The 26,397-nt window shown below is 40.9% G+C and overlaps 1 protein-coding gene across 1 annotated transcript in view; it reads left to right on the top strand.

Moving 5' to 3' along the window:
* Nucleotides 1-26,397, top strand: part of LOC149441391 (DNA polymerase alpha subunit B-like) — a gene marked incomplete at its 3' end in the record, with an annotated part of 92,876 nt that overhangs the window by 42,093 nt on the left and 24,386 nt on the right. Inside the window, exons 6-8 of the mRNA XM_089657397.1 lie at nucleotides 4,076-4,185; nucleotides 4,650-4,843; nucleotides 25,620-25,708. Of these exons, the coding sequence (XP_089513523.1) occupies nucleotides 4,076-4,185; nucleotides 4,650-4,843; nucleotides 25,620-25,708 (393 nt within the window). The remainder of the gene's footprint in view (nucleotides 1-4,075; nucleotides 4,186-4,649; nucleotides 4,844-25,619; nucleotides 25,709-26,397) is intronic.

The following is a 26,397-nucleotide window of genomic DNA, read 5'->3' as shown; positions in this document are numbered from 1 at the left end:
TCCCGAACGTGTCTGTATTAAAGTACTGATAAAGTGGCAGAGTTGAAGGTATCCAAAATGTTCCTGCAATGGGATATTGTAAGAAGAGCGCAGAGTTTCAAAGGCGAGTATCCGAGTGGGAGAGAGCATGGAATGAATATCATGGAAGCCATTTGCTTGCCACCAAGCAAACTGTCCAGGATTATCACGACCTGGGGGAAATAATGGATTGTGTAGCAACCGTAGTAATGGTAGATGGGCAGAAATGAGGCCAGCAGAATATTTAATAGAGTCCCAAAGACGGAGCGTTCACGTCAACGTCGGACTAAGGGATGAGGGTCGATGAGTAGAAGGAAGCCATGGTAAAGAAGAGAGTGGAATCTGGTGGGAGTCCATCAAGTCTACAGTAGCCCACAAGGTAAAATGGTGAGATGCATGGAGATGGGCTAGGGGGGCAATATTGGCCGCCAGATAGTAAGACTGAAGGCTTTGGGACAGATAACCAACCCTCGGTCTTACGAGCAAATAAGATTTGTTTACTGATTCTGGGTCAAGAGGAACTCCAAATGAAAGACAGTTTTCGCTGGTGAATACGCAATATATGTGCGGGAACAGGGACTGGTAAAACTGGTACAATGTTACTACTTTGGTCATTGAAAAAAAATCTTAGCGAAAAAATGTAATTAAAAAAAAAAAGAGAAATTATTTTATTTTTTTCGTACTGTCACCAGTCAGTGTCCCTGATCACTGCCACACCAGTTATATGCTGACGCTGTACTGCACTGGTGACAGTATGTAAAAAAAAAAAAAAATAGTGAAAATCATTTTTTTAATTTCTTCATTTTCCGAAAAATTATAATAAAATTACAACTTTAAAAAAATTGCCATGCCTCTTATGAAATGCAGACTACTTTGCAAAAAGGGGTCATTTGGTGGATATCTGTACTGTTCTGACATTTTTGGACATCAAGAAATTAGATTGGTTGTCATTACTTCAGGATTGATCCATTTTCAGATATATGCCATAGTTTGTGAACTCTATAACTTTCCTACAGACTAAGTAATAAATACTGATTTGGGTTATTTTCACCAAAGAAATGTAGCAGAATACATCTTGGCCTAAATTTATGAAGAACAATTATTTATTTGAAAACTTTTATAACAAAAACGTGTTTTTTGTTTGTTTTTTTTCCAAAATTTGTGGTCTTTTTCTGTAAATGTAGCAAAAAATAAAAACCCCAGTGGTGAGGAAATACCACCAAAAGAAAGCTCTAGTTGTGTGAACAAAATGATAAAATTTTAGTTTGGGTACAATGTTGCTTGACCGCAATTGTCATTCAAAGTGTGAGAGCGCTGAAACCTGAAAATTGGCCTGGGCAAGAAGGGGGTAAAAGTGCCCGGTATTGAAGTGGTTAAGAAGAATGTAATGTTCTAAGTTAGATATCAACATAACAGATGTGCAGTTGTACATTTTATTCATCACCTTATGTGTGTACTGAAACAAGAGTTCTGTTCAGATAAGTGTACTTGTTCTTGTCTCTGACAGTAGTGCGATTTTTGCCTTTTTGAGTTAATTTTGTTTTAATTGCATAAATTTGTTTCACTATTCATTGCTGAGTGGCCTGTGGAATAAGTGATCACCTCTGAGCTGAACGAGCATTTAAAATTGTATAAAATATGGCTTTTGTGTGCTATTTGATTGAACAGTGTGGATCAAAACACCTTTTTCTATGCATAGATAGGAAGATCTTAACCAGTTTTCTTAACCGCAGTTGAGTATAATGCCAAACGGTGTCACAATACAGGATCACCTATACCAATCTTCATCTATGTGAGCTTTGGCTAAAAAACAAAAAAAACACAGGAAAAGAGAATAGCATATTGATAGGATACATAGTAGGAACAAATGAAGGGGAGTCGGGGGCACAGTAAAGGAGAGAGTGCGGCAACTACAGTCACAATCTGGGCGTAGGCAATGTTGGATCCATGGAGACTATGAGGTTGACTGACCAAAACTGGAGAGTGCAAAATCTGGTTCAGCAGTGCATGGTAGCCAATCGGCTTAAAACTTCAGCTTGTTCAGTTAGGCTCCATGTACACGGGACTTTTCTGAATGATGGAAACTGACTGCTGGAAAACGTAGGTTAAAAAAACATCTGTTTAGCCGTGTTTCCATACTGCGTTTTATGAGCGTTTGTGTTTAGAAGCGGTTTTTAACAATAACTTTAGGAGACCTTCCCCAATGCCCAGAATGCACTGAAAAAAAAAAAAAAAAAAAAAAAAAAAAGACAGCTAATCTCAACAAATACTGCTCTATTTCTCTCAAAACGTCTGAAATAGTTAATTACCTATTTAGTTAAAAATTAACTATTTCAGACGTTTTGAGAGAAATAGAGCAGTATTTGTTGAGATTAGCTGTCTTTTTTTTTTTTTTTTTTTTTGTGGTGTTTGGATGTGTTCCAGCTCATTTCTGTGCAGAAATTATTGCAGCAGTGTCTAACATATATTTTCTTTCATGCGAAACCTCAAAGTACGGTGTACCAGGTCCATTTGAGTACCAGGAAAATGCTTTGCATGCATTTTTCATAATGAAAAAAGACTCTGGACAGCATCTGGAAATGGAAGAGTTAAAAAAAAATTTCCAAACGCTTATAAACGTGGTTAGCCGCGTTTACAAGCGTTTGGCGTTTGAAACGCTGATAAAATCTACTCCTGAATGCAAGTTTGGTGCGTTCAAAAAAACGACTGTAAACGACGATGTGTACATGGACACATAGGAAAACATTAGGGAGAGTTCAGGGGCTGCTGAAAAAAATGCAGAAAAGCTCCTAAATGTGAGTTTATCAACTGCAGTGTACATGGAGCCTAATGCTTTGGAAAATTAAACTTGGAAGCTGATTGGTTTCTACGCGGAACTGCACCAAATTTTGCACTCCCCAGTTTTAGTATATCAACCCCCCCATGTCTTTTTTTATAAAAGGTCATTTTATCATTGAGCTGTCATGGCTATGGTTTTAGTTGTAGTGAGACTGTAAATTTTAATATGTGTGACCTCTTCAGGTTTTTTGATCAATATGTCCTCATCTTGGTCTTTTATGAATATGGATTTGTAGGCCTGGATTTACCATTTGGTAGGTGTTAGGCCATAGATTGCTCACCAATAAGCACAACTTCCAGATATGAAAAAGGTACCAGTCTCGCTGCATTCTCTGAAGCATTGTGGTGGTGAATTCCGGGTGAATTTGCTGGATGGGACCAGACACCATCTGTATATGTTTCATTTTGTCTCAAGGGCAAACTCTTTAAGAGAATTGCATTTTGTTGTCTGCCTAATTTGGGTCCAGCTCTCTGCCTCCAGAGATATGCCCAGTTCCTCCTCCTAAGTGTATGTGTTATATGGAAGTGATATGTATGTTTTATGGTGAGTCTCTTGCAGACCTGTTTTAACGCTTGAATCTGAAGGCTGTATATGAAGGATTAAAAGTAGGTGTACATTTATTCATACGCACAATGTAGTGTTTCATTTGGAGTTAGCAGACTAATTTAGTACAAGAAAACTTTAATTTCTTCTTCTTTTGGGTGGTTAAACTTTTGATACCTGATCAATGTATTTAATTGAGTTATACTTGGGGTGAACCAAGCCCTAAATATTTGTGAGTTTTTGATGCTTGGGGTAAAAGGATTATAAAGGATAGTTTGTAGTGGTAAATGAGGGGGCATAAGGTCTCTCATGTATTGTTTTTTTTATCCCAGGTTTTCAAAGCGTGAGCCTTGATGGGAATGAAATCTGGAGAAAAGCACTTTTTACTATCAATTTCCTGGATGTGTTCTAGTATAACTTTTAGCAGAAATGGTCACTACCAAGAACTAAAGAATAAACTTAAGGAACAACATGACCTACATAATAGCAATATAACCTATGACCATAAAAGGTCCTTGTAGAAATATGTTTGAGAGAAATGAAAATCTGGGGATATTTCTGAAGATAGAGGCATATTAATGTCCCTGTTTCTTCCATAGGGCATTTTAATACAAATTGCTTCAAAGTTCTTGAATCTTCTTCAGTTTTTTTTTTTCTGTTTTAAATCTTCTGCAGGGGTCACAGAAACGTAATTTATCCACTCCAGAGAATCCTCAGTCAAAGCGAATCTCCTCCATAAATCGGAGCCCCCATCTTCTCTTCTCACCATCCAGCTTTTCACCAAGGTAAGGCTCTTCAAAAGTACTTTCCTTCCCACCCCCTTTTCCCTTGAGTTTTGGTCACCCTGAGGTGTTTTTTTTACTTCATTCTGTTTGAATTGAAAAATAAACAAATGCCCCAGCAGGTAATGTGGCAATCCTTTGTGAAGTCAATTTCTGGGATTCAGACACTTCACACAGAGGTAGACTTTATCTGTTGTTTTTAAAGCTGCCTGAATCACTTTTACTAAAAGCATGAGAGCTTACTGTAAAAAAAAAAAAAAAATCCTACTCCTGGCTTGTTATAGTGACCAGGAGTTTGTTTACATTGCAGTGCTGCCACCAATTTAATCCTTACATCAGTGGCAGTAAAAGGGTTACATTTTATGATTTTGACTGTGATAGGTCGACATTTATTTATGCTATTAGAAGCATACTTATTTAGTCTACAACTTTGCCTATTTTTTTTTGTTTTTTCCCATTGCACATAGTGCCACCCCATCCCAGAAGTACAGCTCCAGAGGAAACCGTGGAGAAGTGGTGACCTCTTATGGACAGGTACAGGGAACATCATGGAATGGTGGAAGTGGCAGAAACACTTTGGTAAAACTTATCACACTGCAAGAGGAGTCTCTGAATAAGCCATATAAATACATGTTCCAGAAGCTGAATGACATCCGGGATGGTAAGAGGGATAGGGCTTTCTGCACAGAATGCTTAAGCTGGCCATAGATGGATCAAATATCAGCTGTTTCAGCAGGAGCCGTCTGAGATTTTATCCATCTGTGAGCAGGCTGATTGTACACAAGTCAATTGACAGATCGACACTGGTACAACCAGCCTGTCGGGTTTTTAGCACGGTATTACTGCCTGCATCTAAAGCCACTAGCAGTAATCCTTGTGTTCTCCTGGCAGCGACCGCTCCCTTCCAGGAAAACACAATAGGTCTGTGGGAGAAATTGCATAATATGTGGCTTGCCTCATTCTGCTAATACAAACCAAGATTTGCTATTTACTTACCATTTTTAAAGTCTTTCAGATGTCCAAAGCAGTGTTGTGTAGTTTCTTATGTAATAGTGCAACAGATGCTAAATGTGATCAAACTCATTGGACACTGTGGAGATAGGTATGGGCTTTTTCTGCATAAAAAGGTGCTAATTTGCCTAAAAATAAAAACTGCTCTCCAGGTCCTACCTCTTCCAGGGAATCCTGGATGCAAGAGATTAAATTCTATCTCCATCAAGAAAGTTTTATACGAACATAAATGTTAACCTCCCAAAGTCCTTAAAATACGTGATAAAGCACATATCACACTCGTACACAGGAAGCTCGATGTAACAGTCATTACATTTTGATTACTAGTCTGACATTTGACCATCAGGATCTAATCACATCTTTAATGTACATAATATGGACAGAGCTGCTTACAGGAGTCATATACATAGGAGCATGTTCAGTACCTTTTTAGTATGCAGTTATTGAATAAAGAAGACAAAAACACTAGGTGGAAGAAATATGCTTATTCCCCTTTTTATTCATTTGTAAACATAGTTTACAAAGCAGAGATCTTTAAGAATAAAATGCTAGTAGTTTGTTTTTATGTCACACAATATTAAAGCAACAGTCTATATAACCCATTTTATCATTAAAAAATAAATTAAATTTGATTTTAGTGTGCACGAGCACAATTTATTACAAATTCTATTTGTAAAATACAACTGACGAGGTTGCGCTGAGTAAATGGTCAAACATGTCAAGCCTAAAAATTGTGAACACCGCAACTAACTTTGATACACAAAGTTTTCCATGAATGATGCTCCAAAAGCCCTCACAGGTCATCGGTTAAGAGTGAATGTTGGTTGTAGAATTGTTTTTCTTTCTGGTGTTCACAGTGATAACAAATATGTCTAGCAAAGTATATGTATAGCGCAATTTATGTTTTTGTATGTAGGTGCCTTTGACATTTTCATCTCATGGGGGTGGGTTTGAAATGGTTGCTTACCAGGGAAAGTGACAGCTGATAATGGAAGTGACAAAATCCTTGATGCTTCCAGGTTCTTACTAGCTAAAAAAAAATATGTAAAAGCTTTTTAGTGTTGGATAGAGTAGGGAAGGATTGGACCTTTTCTGTTTCCTATGTTGTGATTGCTGTCTGTTTCTCTGTTGGGGGGGATTCTATCACAACTCATTTTAGCCTGGTGACCACTGTCACAGAGACGAACTGAATTCCATGGAAATTCAAGATTTTAGTTATCACCAGAACAAAAGCAGAGGGGAATTCTATTAAAGATCGTTGTTTTGGTGACAGCAGTTTAACCACTGACGGGCGGCAGCTACAACATCAGCGACATTCCCGTACATCGCTGGTCTTTTGCCAACACAGGGGGGGGGGGGCTCTGCACGCATGAAGGGGCGCACAAAACCTCTACCGGACATGGCGGAGTGAGAATCCCGGTAATCGGGATCACATGATCACAATGACAACAAAGCTTTTATGAACCCATCTGATTCATAAAAGTTTTGCTTCTGTTCCTGGAGAGCTGTGATTGGTCTACAGCTATCACATGGCACATGGGGCCAATGTGACCAGCTGGAGCCACTCACAGATCACTGTTATATTGAACTGTCATGAACTTAACACATTCATGACCGCTCAAAGCAAGCTTTGCATTGCAGAGCAATAACCTTCATAAAAGAACACAAAAAAATCCCTCATCAACCCCCCAGAGTACAGAGTAGTGCAATGTTACCATAATGTTTAAAAAAAAAAAAAAAATTTTTTTTTTTCAACTACTTACTGCTTGTCTGCCAACAATGTGTAGTGGCGGTTCTGGTCAATGCGACAAAATCTTGCATCATTTTTCTATTTCCAACAATGTGTAGTGGCGGCTCTGGTCAATGCGACAAAATCTTGCATCATTTTTCTATCCCCCCTGCTGCCCCCTATGCTGTCCAGGGAGAGAAGCGAGAACACAGCACTGTGTAAAAGCACTACATTTAACATGCACACATTAGATTAGCACATTTAATACTTTGATCACCCCGTCACCTAGCCAGTGCCATTAGTACAGTGTGAGTATATAGAATTTTTCACTGTATTACTGCCACTAGCAAAATCAGATAGCGTCAGGGTATGTAAGCTCCTCTCCCAGCCAGGGTCAGCTAGCGTTAGATTGCCCGCACACTATCGCACTCACACTATAGGTTGCTGATCACCGCCATTAGTAGTATAGTATTTGTACAGATCGATATATTGATCACAAACAGAACTATACTAGTGACTCCTCTGTATAGTGTCCCCAAAAACGCAGTGTTAGCAGGATCGGCCCCGTTCGCTGCCAGCTGTAGCGTTTAGCCCCTCCGCTGTTTTTCACTGAAGATTTATACATCGCCGCCCACCCATATTCACCTCTTGCCAGACAATTTGCATGGAAAACCTATCATGGCTTCCAAATTTAAAACTTTTGAAATTGGGATAAAGCATCTGAGATTGGTGTGATCAGATGCTAAGGGCAGAGGAGAAATCTAGAGTCTAATAGACTCCAGATTTATCAGAAAAGAGTACCTGTCACTGCCTATTGCTATCGCATGGGATATTTACATTCCCTGTGATAACCATAAAAGATCAAAAAAAAAAAAAATTAAATGGACAGTGTAAAAATAACAAAAAAAAAAATTTAAATTCACCCCCATCCCCGTGCTTGCACGCAAAGGCATACGCAAGCAGTGGTCCTGCGGTGGTATGTAAACAGAGATTGCACCATGCATGTGAGGTATCACCACGAATGTCCTATCCAAGGGCAGTAATTCTAGCACTAGACCTCCTGTGTAAATCTAAAGTGGTGACCTATAGAGGCTTTTAAAGCGACAACTATAGATATTTGAAAATGTATGTAATATTTTGCCGTTGCATGGGCGTGCGCAGCATCATCTTTTATATTTCATCAAACAAATGGACAATATATTGTGGTCTTGTGCATTTAAAATTCTAAATAGTGTATTTTTTACAAAAAAATGTATGGTTGAAAAATCGCTGTACAAATACTATATGACATAAAAAATTTCAACACCCGTTTTTTATTCTCTAGGGCAGTGGCTCTTAACCTTGTTGGAGGTACTGAACCCCACCAGTTTCATATGCGCATTCACCGAACCCTTCTTAATTGGAAAAATAAAATATGATTTTTAAAATTCACAACATAGGTATATATTTAGGTATATATTTATACATAGGTGCACAAAATGAACAAAACCGTTAAGAACAAAGAACAAAACCATTAAAACATGATTTTCACACAAAAACATAATAATGAATATTTACTGCACGAATCATGAGTCGGGTGTGGGTCTTCACCTCCGCCGAACCCACGAGACTGACTCACCGAACCCCTGGGGTTCGATCGAACCCAGGTTAAGAACCACTGCTCTAGGGGCTGTGCTTTAAAAAAAAAATGTTTGGAGATTCAAAGTTATTTTCTAGAAAAAAAAACTGTTTTCAAAAAGTGTCTAAAAAGGCTTGGTCTCCAAGTGGTTAGAAGAGTGGGTTGATGTGTGGCATAAGCTTCTAATGTTGGCCCTGAAATGCCAGAATAATAGAAGCACTCCCCCCCCCCCCCCCCCCCCAAAATGATCCCTTTTTGGAAAGTAGACACTCCAAGGTATTTGCTAAAGGGCATGGTGAGTATTTTGTAGATCTCCTTTGTTTGCACAAGTTTTTGGAAAACAAAGAAAGAAAAAAATGTTGTCTTTTTTTTTTTTTTTTTTCAAATTCCCTGTGACAAAAATATCTGCAAAATACTCGCCATGCCTTCTGAAAGCCTGTAGGTGGTTATTGGTTTTTGAGGGCATGTATGTGGCTAGGCTGCCAAATAGTCTCTCACATGTGGTATTTCCATACTCTGGAGAAGTAGCAGAATGTGTTTTGGGGTGTTATCCCACATATACCCATGGCATGCGTGAGCAATATACCATTTTTAAGTAACAACTTTGTTAAAAAAAAAAAATTGTCATTTTCAAAAAATTTGTGGCAAAAAATAAATTGTTCCATGAACTCAACATGCCTCTAGGCAAATTCCTTGGGGAGTCTGCTTTCCAAAAAAGAGTTAATATACATGTATTGAGATCTTCTTTTTTTTTTTTTTCCTACTAAAGACGTAGCAGAATACATTTTGGCCCAAATTTACGACTACCTTTTTGAGTTTTTAATATATAATTTGTTTTATAACCAAAAGTAAATATATTATATATATATATATATATATATATATATATATATATATTTTTAATTTTCGGTATATGACAAAATAAAAAAACCCACTGGTGATCAAATACCACCAAACAAAGCTCTATTTGTGTGTGTAAAAAAGGTTATGTTGCCACCTTCAGGGGATTGGACACTTCCAGGCATAATCTCTCCCCATTGGGCAAGGCTTCAGTTGTTTTACAAGTGTCATAGTTAATTATCATGTGTGTGCAGTCTCTGAACAAACACATGGCTAGCTCCTCAACCTCATCTGGGGTCAGAAGACTGGCTTTTTCCGAATCCATTTCCTATGGCTTTTCTATGCTCAGAGGAGCCTTCAATGTTGGACCCTGTGGATCATGCGCAATGATGTATTGAGTTGCAAACAGGCAGGGTGCTATACAGATCCAGTGTACTGATCCTCAGCTGGGGGGAGTTCCTGAGGGCTGTTATGGCAGAGCCTGCCTTGATGAGTGAAGATTGTACCCCAATTGGGGATCCTGTGGAGGAGACCATTTGGAGCAAACTGCCAGGGCAGCTACAGCAATGGATGGAGGAGGTACATTGATGATGTCCTCCTCCTGTGGCAAGGTGACGTGTCATCTCTAGAAGTCTTCTTTCAGAGATTAAATCAAAATGGCAGGGCATCCCACTACAACATGAAGCTAGAAGACATCACATCCATTTTTTGGATCTGAATATCCAAGTGGTGGGAGATAGGTTGGCAAGGACCACGTATTTCACAAAAACTGATCGAAATGAATTTATAATGGTGTATCAAAAAGCTGATTCCAATGCATTCGGCATAACTTGAGTGACTTATGAACAGGCCCCTATCTTAAAGTCCAGATTCCTTTCTTAGAGAGAGGCTATATTGACAGTGGTATGGATAGGGTCCTATACCAAGTTGATGTTATGGATAAGGATAGATTGTGAACCTAGGGACAATATACCTACAAGTTTGTGAACCTAGGGACAATATACAGTATCTCACAGAAGTGAGTACTCCTCTCACATCTTTGTAAATATTTTATTATATCTTTTCATGTGACAACACTGAAGAAATGACACTTTGTTACAATGTAAAGTAGTGAGTGTACAGCTTGTATAACAGTGTAAATTTGCTGTCCCCTCAAAATAACTCAACACACAGCCATTAATGTCTAAACCTCTGGCAACAAAAGTGAGTACACCCCTAAGTGAAAATGTCCAAATTGGGCCCAATTAGCCATTTTCCCTCCCCAGTGTCATGTGACTCGTTAGTGTTACAAGGTCTCAGGTGTGAATGGGGAGCAGGTGTGTTAAATTTGCTGTTATCGCTCTCACTCTCTCATACTGGTCCCTGGATGTTCAACATGGCACCTCATGGCAAAGAACTCTGAGGATCTGAAAAAAAGAATTGTTGCTCTACATAAAGATGGCCTAGGCTATAAGAAGATTGCCAAGACCCTGAAACAGCTGCAGCACGGTAGCCAAGACCATATGGCTGTTTTACGGGACAGGTTCCACTCAGAACAGGCCTCTCCATGGTCAACCAAAGAAGTTGCGTGCACGTGTTCAGCGTCATATCCAGAGGTTGTCTTTGGGAAATAGACGTATCAGTGCTGCCAGCATTGCTGCAGAGGATGAAGGGGTGTAGGGTCAGCCTGTTAGTGCTCAGGCCATACGCCGCACACGTCATCAAATTGGTCTGTATGACTGTCGTCCCAGAAGGAAGCCTTTTCTACAGATGATGCACAAGAAAGCCCTCAAACAGTTTGCTGAAGACAAGTAGACTAAGGACATGGATTACTGGGACCATGTCCTGTGGTCTAATGACACCAAAATAAACTTATTTGGTTCAGATGGTGTCAAGCGTGTGTGGCAGCAACCAGGTGAGGAGTACAAAGACAAGTGTGTCTTGCCTACAGTCAAGCATGGTTATGGGAGTGTCATGGTCTGGGGCTGCATGAGTGCTGCCACCACTGGGGAGCTACAGTTCATTGAGGGAACCATGAATGCCTACATGTACTGTGACATACTGAAGCAGTGCATGATCCCCTCGCTACGGAGACTGGGGCCGCAGGGCAGTATTCCAACATAATGACCCCAAACACACCTCCATGACGACCGCTGCCTTGCTAAAGAAGCTGAGGGTAAAGGTGATGGACTGACCAAGCATGTCTCCAGACCTAAACCCTATTGAGAATCTGTGAGGCTTCCTTAAACAGAAGTTGGGGGAGCACAAGGTCTCTAACATCCACCAGCTCCGTGATGTCATCATACAGGAGTGGAAGAGGACTTCAGTGGCAACCTGTGAAGCTCTGGTGAACTCCATGTCCAAGAGGGTTAGGGCAGTGCTGGAAAATAACACTGTTCAACAGGTAAAAAGTTTTGGGCATAAAATTAGCTAATCTTACATAATTTTGGGGTGCTGAAAACGAAAATGACCCTAAAAAATGTTGATTGGCTCTAGTTTCCATGATATATTCACCCATCTAATGACGTAAGCCATTCAAAATTATGATGCAACTTCAGCTGCATATTGCGCAATTGATACTGGTGACCAATAGAAAATTGCATGTATACTGAGATGATGCAATATTAGCCTTTAATTGCATCACTTCACTGCATAAAAGCTGCAGTATCTGTAGTTCGACAGCGTCTTTACATTTCGTTTTATGCTTATATAGGCTACTCAGTAATGCCTCGAACTTGTGTGAATAAAGCAGATAATTTCTGCTATATCTGCGGTGAAATAACTTTTATCTCACAAAAAAGGAAGATAACAGGAATGATTAAGAAAGCCTACAACTTGTATTTTGGCTGCAAGTTAGGAGACCAGGACAAGAGCTGGGCACCACATATATGCTGCAATTCTTGTGGGACGGCACTGGAGCAATGGTTGAATGGAAAAAAGGCATCTATGCCTTTCGCTGTGCCAATGATTTGGAGAGAGCCAACAGATCATGTTGGTAATTGTTACTTTTGTATGGTGCCTCCAATTGTAAAAGGGCTAAATAAGAAGAAAAAGTTATCTGTGCACTATCCAAATATTCCATCGGCAATACGTCTAGTTCCTCATGGAGAGGGGCTACCAATTCCTAAAGCACCAGAATCCTTCGTGGTTGAGTCAAGTGAGGAAGAACCTGAAGCGTGTAGTCACGTGCAGTTGTAAGAGATGGCTTTTCTCTTGTATTTGAGGAAAGGGCTAAGAGAAGCAAAACCGACACAAACTGAAGACAAAACTAGTGAGAATCCTAAGTATTAAAATGATTCAACTTAGCTTATGGCTATAATTTTTCTTGGTAATCCTATGCAATATATTATGCCATTTAGGCTTTGTTATGTAGTCAATATCACTTGCTTTATATTTGTGGAAAGACATCTATCTAATTATTGTGCATTATGTAGTCATTACGCCTATAGTAGAAAACTTTCCGTTTACAGAAAAACTAGAGCCAATTGACAAATTTCATTGTTATATTTGAACTCAGAATGTGAAATTCATTAAGAAATGGATCCTTTTGTTTCCAAAACTGGCAAAAAATAAAAATTTGTTGAACACTGTAATGATGGCCAGACAAAATATTGACACTTTGGGCCCAATTTGGACATTTTCACTTAGGGGTGTACTCACTTTTGTTGCCAGCGGTTTAGACATTAATGGCTGTGTTGCGTTATTTTGAGAAGACAGCAAATTCACACTGTTATACAAGCTGTACACTCACTACTTTACATTGTAGCAAAGTGTTGTGTCTTCATTGTTGTCCCATAATAAGATATAATAAAATATTACAAAAATGTGAGGGGTGTACTCACTTCTGGGAGATACTGTAGATAACAGCAGGTTTGGTTGGGCTATGGTTACAAGTTTTTCTAACCAACATTTTGCCATCAAAAAAGTATTTAAAAATCATTGACCGATGTTAACCCCTATGTGCCTAAGGGTAAAACAAATCTTAAAGCCGAAGCACAATTTTGCAACTTTATATGTTAGCAAAACCGTACATATCACAACTACTTTGTACATCCAGGTGAATTATACCTTGTTTTTTTTTTTTTTTTCAGGACAAAGTTGGCTTTCATTTGGTGGTAAATGGTAATGGATATCTCCTGGGGTTTTTTTTTTTTTTTTTTTTTAATATCAAAGGAAAACCTGACCCAAAATTGTAAAAAAAAAAAAAAAAAGTTCTTTTTAATTTAGCTGTAAAAAAACAAAAAAAAACGAATTTCTCCTGCTCCTGGCATTCGCAGCGATACCACATGTGTGTATGTTAGTTGTTGTTTGTACCCGTAGTACGGCCCAGAAACAATAGTGCACATTTTGCTTTTTAAAAATTATTTATTTTATTTATTACAGGTACTTATATAGCGCTATATCCTGCCACTAACTGACACTGTTACTAATTTAAAAATTAACATAGAAAAAAAAACCCTTGACCCAAACACTAACCCTGGCATTAACCTAGATCAAACCTTAATACAGGTATTTTTATTAATTTTTTTTATACACTTTTTTTACTCTCTGAAAGGACAGAGAGAGATACAATATATCTCTCCATTCAGAGAGAGAAAACAAGGGGGCGGACTTCACCGTGACTGATCACTGTGATAGCCAATCACAGCGATCATGTGACCCGGAATAGGGACTTCCGGGTCCTGATTGTCAGAAGGAGACCCGGGGCTCTCACTGACAGCACAAAGCCAGGTACGCAAATTAGCGGCTTCACGGAAAAAAAGCCCAGTTCTGTGAGGCCGCTAATTTGCATACGATCAGCGTCGGGGGGTTAAAGAACAATAGTCTTAGGCCCAAAAATTCCACATCAGCCAATAGATGTGTATATAGGGGAGCAGCAGTATTTAAAATACTTTTTTTTCCAGTCTATGAAAGGTTTCTTTCCATGCCACAAGTGTATTGTTTGCCAGACTAACTTTTTTAAGGGTAGAAGTCTGTCTTGTTTTCAATCATATCAAACTGGCTGAACCTGTGACATTTTACTCTTTTGTGACATGTTCATCTGAATATGTCATTTATATGATTCAATGTCCATTTGGGAACCAGTACATGGGATACACTATGCGTATGCTACTTGTGTGCTACAACCTATCCAAGCATTATGCAACATACCATAAAACAAAACCCCAGGGAGTATTCTTTTGTGGCAATAGAAAAGTATACTCACACTGGAGGGGATGCCACATAAGAGTTATCTCTAGATCTGAGACAGGATGGATCTATTATTTGAAAACTTGCACCCCCTTTGGCCACTGCATTGATTGGGACTTGAATTGTTTTGTAAATAAGTTAGGTTCCCCTTTTTTTAATGGATTGTAATGTAAGCAATCATTTATATCTGGTTTTATGAACCTCTACTGGAGTTTTGTTCTTATTTAATTTCTGTGGATTGTGTTTACAGGTGTCCAGGTGGGACATATTCATTCTTATTTTTTAATTTATATTATTGCATTTTAATTTTATTAACTTTAAAGCGGAGTTCCACTCACCCTGTCAAAAAAATAAGTCCGCAGCTACAAAAACTGTAGCTGCTGACTTTTAAAAAACAGCCACTTACCTGTCCCTCAGTCCCGGGGTGTGGGCACCTGGCTGTGTAGCTTGTGGCTTCACAGCTGGGTACCCACTGCGCATGCGCGAATAGCGCTGCGCTTCTTGAATGGGCCTGTAGTCTTCTGGGACCTGTCGCGTGTCCCAAAAGACTACAGGGAGGGAGGACACCTTCCGCTTCCAATCGCCTAGGCCAGTGGTGGGCAACCTTTTTTTTCAACTGAGCCAAATCTCGCCAAAACCACGATTGAAATTTATTTTGAGAGCCACATTTTTAAAACTGAAAATACATGCCCCATATAGTAATTCATCCCCCATATAGTAATTCATCCCCCATATAGTAATTCATCCCCCCTATAGTAATTCATCCCCCCTATAGTAATTCATCCCCCCTATAGTAATTCATCCCCCATATTAAGTCCCCAAGTCCCCCCTGTGTCTATTCACTTACCTTTGCTCCGCGCATTCTTCTCGCCGTGTTCCCGCGCCGTTCTGGTCTTCAGGGTGGACTGTGAGAGGAGAGGAGTTCGTCACGCTGCCCCGCCTACATCCTGGCTGCCCCGCCTACATCCTGACAGCTGCAGAGTCCTGACTTTTGGGGCAGCCGCCCGAGAGGAGGGAGGGGAGCGGGCGCTCGAGAGGAGGGAGGGGGGTGGCCGACCAAGAGGAGGGAGGGGAGCGGGCGCCCGGCACACAGAAGAGCCGCATTTAAGTTTGTAAAGAGCCGCATGTGGCTCGCGAGCCGCGGCTTGCCGACCACTGGCCTAGGCGATCGGACTGGAAGTGGGAGCGGGTATCTGTCGAATTCGGGTACCCGCTCCCCACCCGCCCCCCAAAGGTGCCAATCCTTAATGGAGAGCAGTCCTTAAAGCAGAACTTCCCCTTTTGGGTGGAGCTCCGCTTTAAGTATGTTTATATGTATTTGCTTTTTTCTTTTCTCTAGATGGCACTGTCGGTGGCATAGTCTTTTGGATATACAGTGGTACCTCGGTTTACGAATTTAATTTGTTCTGTGGGACTTTTCGTGTTGCGAAAAATTCGTAAACCAAAACGCGGTTTCGCGTATGAATGCATTGAAAACCAATTAATCCGCTCTGGAGGTCAGAAAAAAAAAAGAAGAAAAAAAAAAGTATTATCTGTTCAAAACTCTTTATGAAGTGCACTTTAACCACTTCCATACCGGGCACTTTTACCCCCTTCCTGCCCAGTCCAATTTTCAGGTTTCAGCGCTCACACTTTGAATGACAATTGCGCGGTCATACAACATTGTACCCAAACTAAAAATTTTTTCATTTTCTTCACACAATTAGAGCTTTCTTTTGGTGGTATTTAATCACCTCTGGGGTTTTTATTTTTTGCTAAATTAACAAAAAAATACCAAAAATTGACAAAACACGTTTTTCTTTGTTTCTGTTATAAAAGTTTGCAAATAAATAATTGTTCTTCATATATTTAGGCCAAAATATATTCTACTACATGTCTTTGGTGAAAATAACCCAAATTAGTATTTAATATTTAGTCTGTAGGAAAGTTATAGAGTTTACAAACTCTGAAGTTCTGACAGCCAATCTAATTTCTTGAGGTCCAAGAATGTCAGAACAGTACAGATATCCCCCAAATGACCCCTTTTTGCAAAGTATACAGTCCAACATATTTCATAACAGGCATGGCGAGTTTTTTGAAGTTGTAATTTTTTTGTCATTTTTCGGAAATGAAGAAATAAAAAAAAGATTTTCACTATTTGTTTTTTTTTACATACTGTCACCAGTGCAGTACAGTGTCATCATATAACCGGCGTGGCGGTGAACACTGACTGGTGACAGTATGGAAAAAAAATTGATAATTTTTTTTTATTATCATTTTGTATTACTTTTTTCTCTTTTCTTTTTAAAGATTTTTTTTTCATATTTCACTATGACCAAAGTAGTATAATGTTACCATAGTAACGTACTACTTTGGGGAAGTGATCTATATATTTTTTTTTTTTTTACACAATTTGCTTATAACAAAGAATTACTTTGCTATAAGCAATCATTTACCTGAATGAAATGGATTCATTCAGGGTTTTTTTTTTCCTTAACTGTGATTTGGCCACAGCTAATCGCATGACACAGCTGGGCGTTGATTGGCCCAGCTTGTGCATGTGATCGCTGTGACCATTCACAGCTAGCCAAACTTGTATACAATGGATGGCATGATAGGAAGCCATCCATTGTATACAACTGTCATGTGACCTGCTGTGATTGGTCACAGCAGGTCACATGGTACTGGCAACCGAGCCAGTACACAGATCTGTCATCGGCCGTGTCCGAGGTACACAGCCGGTGACAGATCGCAGCTCTGCTGGCATGCAAACCGGAGGGACGAGGGTTTTTGCTGGCTGCAATTCAGCCATAGGCCAGGCGGGAACCGGTTAAAGGCATAAATACTGTACAGGGACATGATTAATCAAGCAATAACATTTCAAACATCCAACTTCAACTTTTAAAGCATCACACATGAACTTTTAAAACATGGCAAACTTTTCAAAACAATTTCAGCTCTTTTTGGAAGAGGAGGAGGAGCAGGGCAACTGGGCAACATTAACACAAGCAGGTTCTTTATGTCTAGGCTGTTTTAGTAAGAACCTTTCCATTGTTTGCTGCCTCCAGCGCTTTTTAAGCATCCGTCGGAAAGGGGACATGATGTCTGTGTCAAAACTGTTCACAAGTCCCTGGGCTAGAGCCTTATCTGGGTGGTGCTGCTGTACAAAAGTCTGTAGGTTTACCCACATTTGGCATGCCTCCTTGAGTTCCCTGGAAGAGAGCTGTTCCTCACTCGTTTCCTCCTCAAATGAGATCAGCTCCTTCATCGCCTCCTTCTGCAGTTTCACCAGGTCCTTGGTGGTTAGCTCACTGTTGTGTCCCTCCACCAGCTCACAGACATCCTCCTCAGTCACCTCCAGCCCCATGGTTCTCCCCAAGGAAACAATCTCCTCCAACACTGTTGACTCTGGTGCAGAAGCATAGGAGTTAGGTGTCACAACACAGTCTGGCCACAGGTTGCGCCAAGCAGAATTTAGGATTCTCTGGCTGACCCCGGCCCAGGCAATGGTGATAATCTGCAGATAGCTCACTATGTCAAACTTTTTTTTCTACAAAATTCATGGAGAGTGAGACTTGACCGATCTGTCATCGCAAAGCATCGCTGGAAAAGCTCCTTTGTGTAGAGTTGTTTAAAATTGGAGATGATCTGCTGGTCCATTGGCTGGAGTAGTAGGGTGGTGTTAGGCGGAAGGAACACGTCCGTGATGAAGTTAAAGTCCTCCAGCAAGTCCTCCTCGAGGCCTGGAGGATGAGCAGGAGCATTGTCCATGAGCAGCACAGCCTTGAGCAGCAAGTTATTGTCCACAAGGTACTGCTTGACAGCAGGACCAAAAACCAGATTGACCTACTGCACAAACTAGGCGTGTGACCCAAGCCTTTGGGTTGGACCTCCACAAAACGCTCAACTGCTCCTTCTTCACCTTGTGTTTCTTGAAGGCCCGTGGGTTCTCTGAGTGGTGGACAAGCAGGGGCTTGATTTTAAGTTCCCCACTGGCATTGGCACAGAACAGGAGGGTGAGACGGTCCTTCATTGGCTTGTTGCCAGTCAATGAAGTCTCCTCTTCCGTGACGAAGGTACGCTTCGGCATCCTCTTCCAGAAGAGCCCAGTCTCCTTGCAGTTGAAGACCTGCTGAGGAAGGTAGCCCTCTGAAACCATGACCTCCAGGAACTCGGTAGCAAATTCCTCAGCTGCAGCAACATAGGAACTTGCGGCCTCTCCATGCTTGACCACGCTGTGCATGCCAGATCTACTCTTGAACCTTTCGAACCACCCCCTGCTCGCCTTGAAGCCTTCTGCATCGGCTGACGTTCCTGGCTTTTGGTCGAGGAGATCAGTGTGCAAGGCCTTGGCGTTTTCGCAGATGATCGCCTCAGTCACTGTGTCCCCTACACACTGCTTCTCTTTAACCCAGAGCAGGAGCAACCTTTCGACCTCCTCCAGAACAGGTGGTCGTTGCTTGAAGACCCTGGTGACTTCCTTGGCTGCATCTCTCCCAGTTATGTTCTCTTTCATCTCTAATGAAAGCCCCAAAAATCTGTCCACATGAGCTGGCATGGAAACCAACCCACAATGCAGAACTCTCAATAAAAGGCATGCAAACGACAAAGCTAAGCTCCCTACCTTTCCACAGACTCCAGCATGCACAGGGGTGGTGCTATAAACCTCCCAGGCGCAATGCATCCTGGGGAAACTTGCTTCATATTGCGGGAAAATTTTGTAAACCGAGACATTATTATCAATGGATTTTCATTCGTAAACCGAAAATTACGTTAACAGAGGCGTCCGTAAACCAAGGTACCACTGTATTTCTCTTCCTATGGGTATTAGTGGGCCATCTTTGTGCTACTATCTTTCAGTCCTGTGGTGATGCTGTGTGGTCCTTCTTGGCTGCAAAATTATTTAATGGTAATGGAAAACTACCATAGCGTGATGACTCGCCTTTTAGCCCGTCCCTCAGACAACGTTATCTCTGGGGCCTTCGGTGATGTCATCGCACACGTGGAGCATGATTGGCTGGTGGCCAATGTATGACTTGCAGCAACCCATAGGAATGCCACATCTGGTATTACTGCTGTGCCTGTGAAGTCTGTCAGCTTTTTTTTTAATTGTGAGTGTTTTATCTACTTCCTAATACATTTTTTCAAACGGCTTTACACTATGGATGTGTTTTTTGCATCTTGTTTTTGAGCAACTTTGGAGGCATACTTATGCATTCACCAGCTGGTTAGATGGTGGATGGGATTTCTTAGTCCCCTGAAGTGTTGTCAGACCTATCTGTATACACAAGGGTCATTACTTTCTGGTAAGAAGCTGTAGTATGTTCTGGGCCGGGTACATTTCTTCCCGCTGGAGTTTAATACGTGAACTTTTTGCAACAAACATGGTGGCATTTTCTTTATTGCAATATAAATCCTGCATTATAAAAATAATATTAAGACTATTCCTTGCACCTCTGCACTTTAACTGCTTCAATCACAGTTTATGGACTTTGAAAAGAGTCTTTTATATTGAATTTTTTTTTTTCACTTGTTTGTTTCATATCACATATACAGTTGCAAGAAAAAGTATGTGAACCCCTTGGGATTATGTGGAGTTTTGCATGAATTGGGCATAAAATGTGCTCTGAACGTCATCTAAGTCACAGTAGAAGAACACAGTCTGCTGAACATAATACTACACAAACATTAGATGTTGCCATGGTTAATTGCACATAACATGTAAACATTCACAGAGCAGGGAGGAAAAAGTATGTGAACCTTTGGACTTAATAACTGGTTGACCCTCCTTTGGCAGCAATAACCTCAACCAAACATTTCCTGTAGTTGCAGATCAGACCTGCACAACGATCTGGAGTAATTTTGGACCACTCCTCTTCACAAAACTGTTTCAGTGTAGCAATATTCTTGGGATGTCTGGTTTGAATCGCTCTCTTAAGGTCATGCCACAGCATTTCAATCGGGTTGAGGTCAGGACTCTGACTGGGCAACTCCAGAAGGCGTATTCTGTGCTGTTGCAGCCATTGTTTTGTTGAATTACTTGTATGCTTTGGGTCATTGTCCTATTGCATCACCCATCCTCTGCGGAGCTTCAGTTGGCGGACAGATGGTCGTACGTTTTCCTGCAAAATGTCTTGATAAACTCTGGAATTCATTTTCCCATCAATAACAATCCGTCCAGGCCCTGAGGCAGCAAAGCAGCCCCAAACCATGATGCTCCCTCCGCCATGTTTTACAGTGGGGATGAGGTTTTGATGTTGGTGTGCTGTGCCTTTTTTTCTCCACACATAGTGTTGTGTGTTCTTCCCAAACAACTCAATCTTGGTTTCATCTGTCCACAGTATATTTTGCCAGTAGTGCTGTGGAACATCCAGGTGCTCTTTTCAAACTTCAAACGTGCTGCAATCTTCTTTTTGGACAGCAATGGCTTCCTCCGTGGTGTCCCCCCATGTACTCCATTCTTGTTTAATGGCATCCGTGAACGCTCACAGCGCAAACGCGAATGCCTTCCCTACTTAGGAACTCTTGGAAAATGGCCGCGAGCGCTCACTGCGCATGCGCGAGAGTCCGTTCTCCGTCCATACTAAAAGCACCGGTAAAATGGCCGCCAAGTCGCCAGTGCGCATGCGCGAACCGTAATTGGCGGCGCTAGATCGCTCAAAAGCGCGCCAATTACCTTTCTATAAAAGCAGTATCATTTATCACGGGCACACTCCCTCTGAGGAAGTGTTTTGCACACGAAACGCGTTAGGGAGGTGCCCTTGACCTGTGTATGCATACCACTAAGCCATCCTGATTGACACCCTGGTGGCCTGACCTTGCTTTGATGTAAGTTTTTCCTCCAATTGTATCTGGTGTAAGTTTTTACTTAATAAACATACTACACTATCAGAGGCTTCTCTGGGTCTCATCTATGTTATGGGAGCCCGCTTTTGAAGGTTACGTCCATTTGGGAATGATGCATGATCACCCCCTCCCCCGCTGATGATCTCTCTGGTGGATGACTTACCCATATACCTGGATTGATGACATCTGGTGGCCAAACCTGCAGATGACATCCTCCTAATACTACAAGTCCAGAGCACCAGGAGCGGGTCTTAATTGCTCCATGCGCATTGGTTGCGCTATCTGGTTAGTGCATTATTTGTACAAATCACGAGATCACAAGAGTCACGAATTTCTCTGAACATGAATTATTGGGACAATTGCACCTATCACTTTATCGCACCATGCAATATGGACTGAATTTGCCATGCAGTTATGCTGTTCATGTTCTGTTTTTTATGCTTGTTCATATTTAATTTCAAAAGCGCTGCATATTTATTTTTTCATGTTTCTATCTGGGTCCCAAGGTTACCTTTTATGCTAGCTGCTTCACTTATGTACTCCCAGCGCTCTATTACCTACCTATACATTCTTGTTTAATGTTTTCCTTATTGTAGATAAACAAAAATGTTAGCATGTGCCAGAGATTTCTGTAGGTCTTTAGCTGACACTCTGGGATTTTTCTTTACCTCATGCTGCATTCTGTGCTGTGCTCTTGCAGTCATTTTTACAGGACGACCACGCCTAGGGAGAGTAGCAACAGTGCTAAACTTTCTCCATTTGTAGACAGTCTGTCTTACCGTGGACACATGAACATCAAGGCTTTTGGAGATACTTTTGTAACCCTTTCCAGCTTCATGCAAGTCAACAATTCTTGATCGTAGGTCTTCTGAGAGCTCTTTTCTGCACGGCATGGTTCACATCAGACAGTGCTTCTTGAAACCAGTAAACCCAAAACAGGTGTGTGTTTTTTAAGGGCAGGACAGCTGTCAGCAACACATCCAGTATCATCACACTGATTGGAGTCAAGGTTGGCTCACTCCTGGCTCCAATTAGCTCTGGGAGAAGTCATTAAGCTAGGGCCTCACATACTTTTTCCTCCCTGCACTGTGAATGTTTACATGTTATGTGCAATTAAACCATGGCAACATCTAATGTTTGTGTAGTATTATGTTCAGCAGACTGTGTTCTTCTATTGTTGTGACTTAGATGCCGTTCAGAGCACATTTTATGCCCAATTCATGCAAAACTCCACGTAATCCCAAGGGGTTCACATACTTTTTCTTGCAACTGTAGGTTTTTTTTTTTTTTACAGTACATATTTTAGAGTGTCTTTATTGCCCTGCACTCTATTATTTTACTTGGTTTTTGAGTTTATGTATCCAAACTGTTGGTGCTGGCAGCTACTATTCTCTTACCCAAGTGCAGTGTTTTGTCTTTCTTTATGAATTGTATGTCCATCCATCGGCAGTGTGAGAGCTCTGGGGGAACTATGGGTTACAGAAGAATGTCCTTTAGTGAGACAAGTCAAAGCAGAACACGTGCCTTTCCTTTGGGACTACAGGTCACAGCAGAGTAGCTTCCAATGTATGACTACAGGTCACAGGAATATAAGTCACAGCAGAACAAGTGTTCTGTTTTTTGGGGGGACTACGGGTTGCACCGTGTGACCTCAACTGTGGGGCTACAGATCACAGCACTGACGTTCTTCTGTGGGTCTACAAATCACAGCAAGTATCAAAGGGGGGCAAGCAACATTTTTTTTTTTTTTGTCGGAAACCAGTGCTCTATGTGTCACTAAACACCAGCTTCCTCCTCATCTGCTTTGCAGGTTTTGAGTGAAAGCAATTCCAATGAGTCTGATCGCCTGGCTTGGCCCCTGAGAACTTGGTGCTCTGACATTGTGAACATCTCGGTGGAGGGACCCTTGGACCCTTCTGAATCCTCTCAACCTCCCGTCACTAGTTCCGATCTTGCATACCTTTTTTACAATTGCTGGCTCTAGCTGTTAGGCTGTTGAAGCCACAATATTGAGAGACAAGGGGGTAATTCCTAACCTACTGATGTATCAGAAGGCAATTTCAAAGAGGATTTCCATTAGGACTTCCTATTTCTAAACCCACAACGGTAAAATCAGTCTGTGTATGCAGTAAAGCATGCTTGTTATACTCAGTGTGGAACCTAAGGGGTTAGTCATCTGCATTCTGTATAAAGGATGTTTGATCCTGTCTTCTCTGATCTTCCCCTGCGGTTGCTGTCCCCAGTCCTTCTGCCGTAGAGCAACAATGATGCTTAGTTTGGTGTGTATTGCTAGAGAGTGAGTTATTTATTTTTTGGGAGGATGCATGTGATCGGCACAAGGCCAATCAGCGTTGTCCGGACAGAGGGTCAGGGATCATGCAGTCTCATAGGACAGTCAGAGGAGAATGAAAACTCCTCCTCCTACAACATTAACCAGTGCTTGGCTGGTCACTGATGGAAGTCACATGACTGCTGTATACTGCTGGTGAGGAAAGGTATTTAGCAGTTTATATTTACTAAAATAATTGCGTTTCCATGTTTTGTGCACTGTGGAAGACCAGATATAGTGAATGCAGGGTCTGGGTTTAGTAACATTAACGCTTTAAATCTTATTTTACTTGGTGTAAGGCTAGGTGAATTTACCCTCACAAGTATGGTGTGGGTTGTATCATGGCATTCTCCAGTTTGGAGTTAATCCAGGACTGGTCTTGAGTGTGGTCCTGGGTCAGATTTCAGCCTTGGTGGTCTATTTTTTTTTTCTTTTTTCCAGAGACCTAATTGGTGCATAGCTGTGCAAGATGTCACGTGTATTGTTCCAATGGTTATGACTTTGTAGAACACCAGCTTGGCACTTTCTGTCTTGCAGAAATTTTGTTCCCATTCGGTATATTGGACATTTGGTCCTTCAGCATTAGAAAGTTATTCTGGTTGCCATTACTTTCGAATCACAGAGTTTTGGAATGGGCTGCTCTTCCTGTAAGGAACCTGTTCTAGTATTTCACACAGTGATAAGGTGGTTTTATGGCGTCAGTGGTCCTTTTTTACCTAGATGTCCTATGTCTTGAGATGTATGATAAAGAAAACCCTCTGTGGTTTATAGCTTGTAAAAAAACTGAAACCCTCCTTAATGCAGTGTGTGTGTGTGTGTGTGTGTGTGTGTGTGTGTGTATTCTTTTTTTTTTTTTTAACCACTTGCCCTACAGAGGATTTACCCCCCTTCCTGACCAGGCCATTTGTTGCGATGCTGCACCGTGTTACTTTAAATGACAACTGCATGGTCATGCAACGCTGTACATAAATGAAATTTGTCATTTTTTTCCACAAATAGAGCTTTCTTTCGGTAGTATTTGATCACCTCTGTCTTTGTTTTTTGACCTATAAACAAAAAGACTGACAAGAAAAACTATTTTTGACTTTTTTTGCTATAAAACATATCCAATATAAAAAATAAAATTTCTTCAGGTGTATATCAATTGGTTTATGTGAAAGGTTATAGCATCTACAAATGGTGTGTGTGTATACTGGAAATTTTCATTTATTTTATTTATTTTTATACTAGTAATAGCGGCAATCAGTTACTTATTGCGGACTGCAGCGGGCACTAATACAGTGATTAGCGCTAATAATAACACTGGCACTATACATATGACACTGGGCAGGAATGGTTTAACATCTGGGGTGATCAAAGGGCTAACAGTGTGCTCTGTGTGTTTTACTGTGTGGTGCTTTACTTGGGAGACCTGCTGCTTTGTATCTCTCTGCTGTGCAGAGAGATACAAAGCAGCACGTCCATGCTGACAGGAAAGAGATCTGTGATGTTTTATACACAGATCTCTCCCCTCTCAGCTTTGCCAACTATCGAGTCCTGGCCAGAACCCGGTGATTGACATCCCCGGCAGGCAATAGCAGCGCGTGCCCCCTCTCCTGAAAATGCAAAATCAGGTATTTTATGTGATTTTGCGCAGCAGAGCCGCCCTGTAGCAGTATATCTTGTTCAGTCACTTGAAGGTGGCAGCAGAACCCTATCATAAATGAGATGAAGATGTCCTGTGGTGTACTTCTAGAAGAGGATTTTACTGGTTAACCAAAAATCCCGTTTTTTGTTTCAGTAAACAATTGTTTGATTATTAAAGAAAAAAGAATACAATATTACATCTGGAGATTCATTAGTTAAGTCAGAAAGTTTATTGTGTAGGGTAGGTGATGATCGCTCCCCTTATTGCTTTCTTTTTTTGCTACCAATAGTTGTAAACTGTAAAATAGAAGAACTTGGTGAAGCACTGAAGAATCATTTCCAGATTGAAGAATTTACTTCAGTATCTTTTCCAGCTCAAGTAAGTCTAATCTAAATGATATTTTCTGCAGAGCTGTATGTATATACATTAACAAAACAGTAAAATTGTGAGGTGGACTAATTTTCTTGTAATGAGGTATGTTCCACATCATGTAGGTAGCTGTGTTTCTGTAGTACTCGCTTTTTTGTTCCCAGCGGTTTAGACATTAATGGCTGTGTTGCGTTATTTTGAGGGGACAGCAAATTTACACTGTTATACAAGCTGTACACTCACTACTTTACATTGTAGCAAAGTGTTATTTTTTCAGTGTTGTCACATGAAAAGATAGAATAAAATATTTGCAAAAATGTGAGGGGTGTACTCACTTCTGTGAGATACTGTGTGTGTGTGTGTGTGTGTGTGTGTGTGTGTGTGTGTGTGTGTGTCCAAACCGTAGGTGTATAAAATCAAACACCTAGGCATGCAGTCTGCTTCTACAAACATTTCTGAAAGAGTGGGTTGCTCTCAGGAGCTCAGTGAAGTCAAGCGTGGTACCGTGATAGGTTGCCACCTGTGTAATAAGTCCATCCGTGAATTTTTCTTGTTACTAAATATTCCACGGTCATCTGTTAATGATATTATAACAAAGTGGAAGCAACTGGGAACAACAGCAACTCAGTCACGAAGATGTAGGCCACGTAAAATGACAGAGTGAGGTCAACGCATACTGAAGTGCACAGTACGCAGAA

The sequence above is a fragment of the Staurois parvus genome, unplaced genomic scaffold (assembly GCF_062004578.1).
Source record: "Staurois parvus isolate SC_StPar_1 unplaced genomic scaffold, SC_StPar_1.0 ptg000989l, whole genome shotgun sequence".
NCBI lineage: Eukaryota > Metazoa > Chordata > Amphibia > Anura > Ranidae > Staurois > Staurois parvus.
Note: the sequence above shows the minus strand (reverse complement) of the source record. Positions and strands in the feature narration are given on the sequence as shown.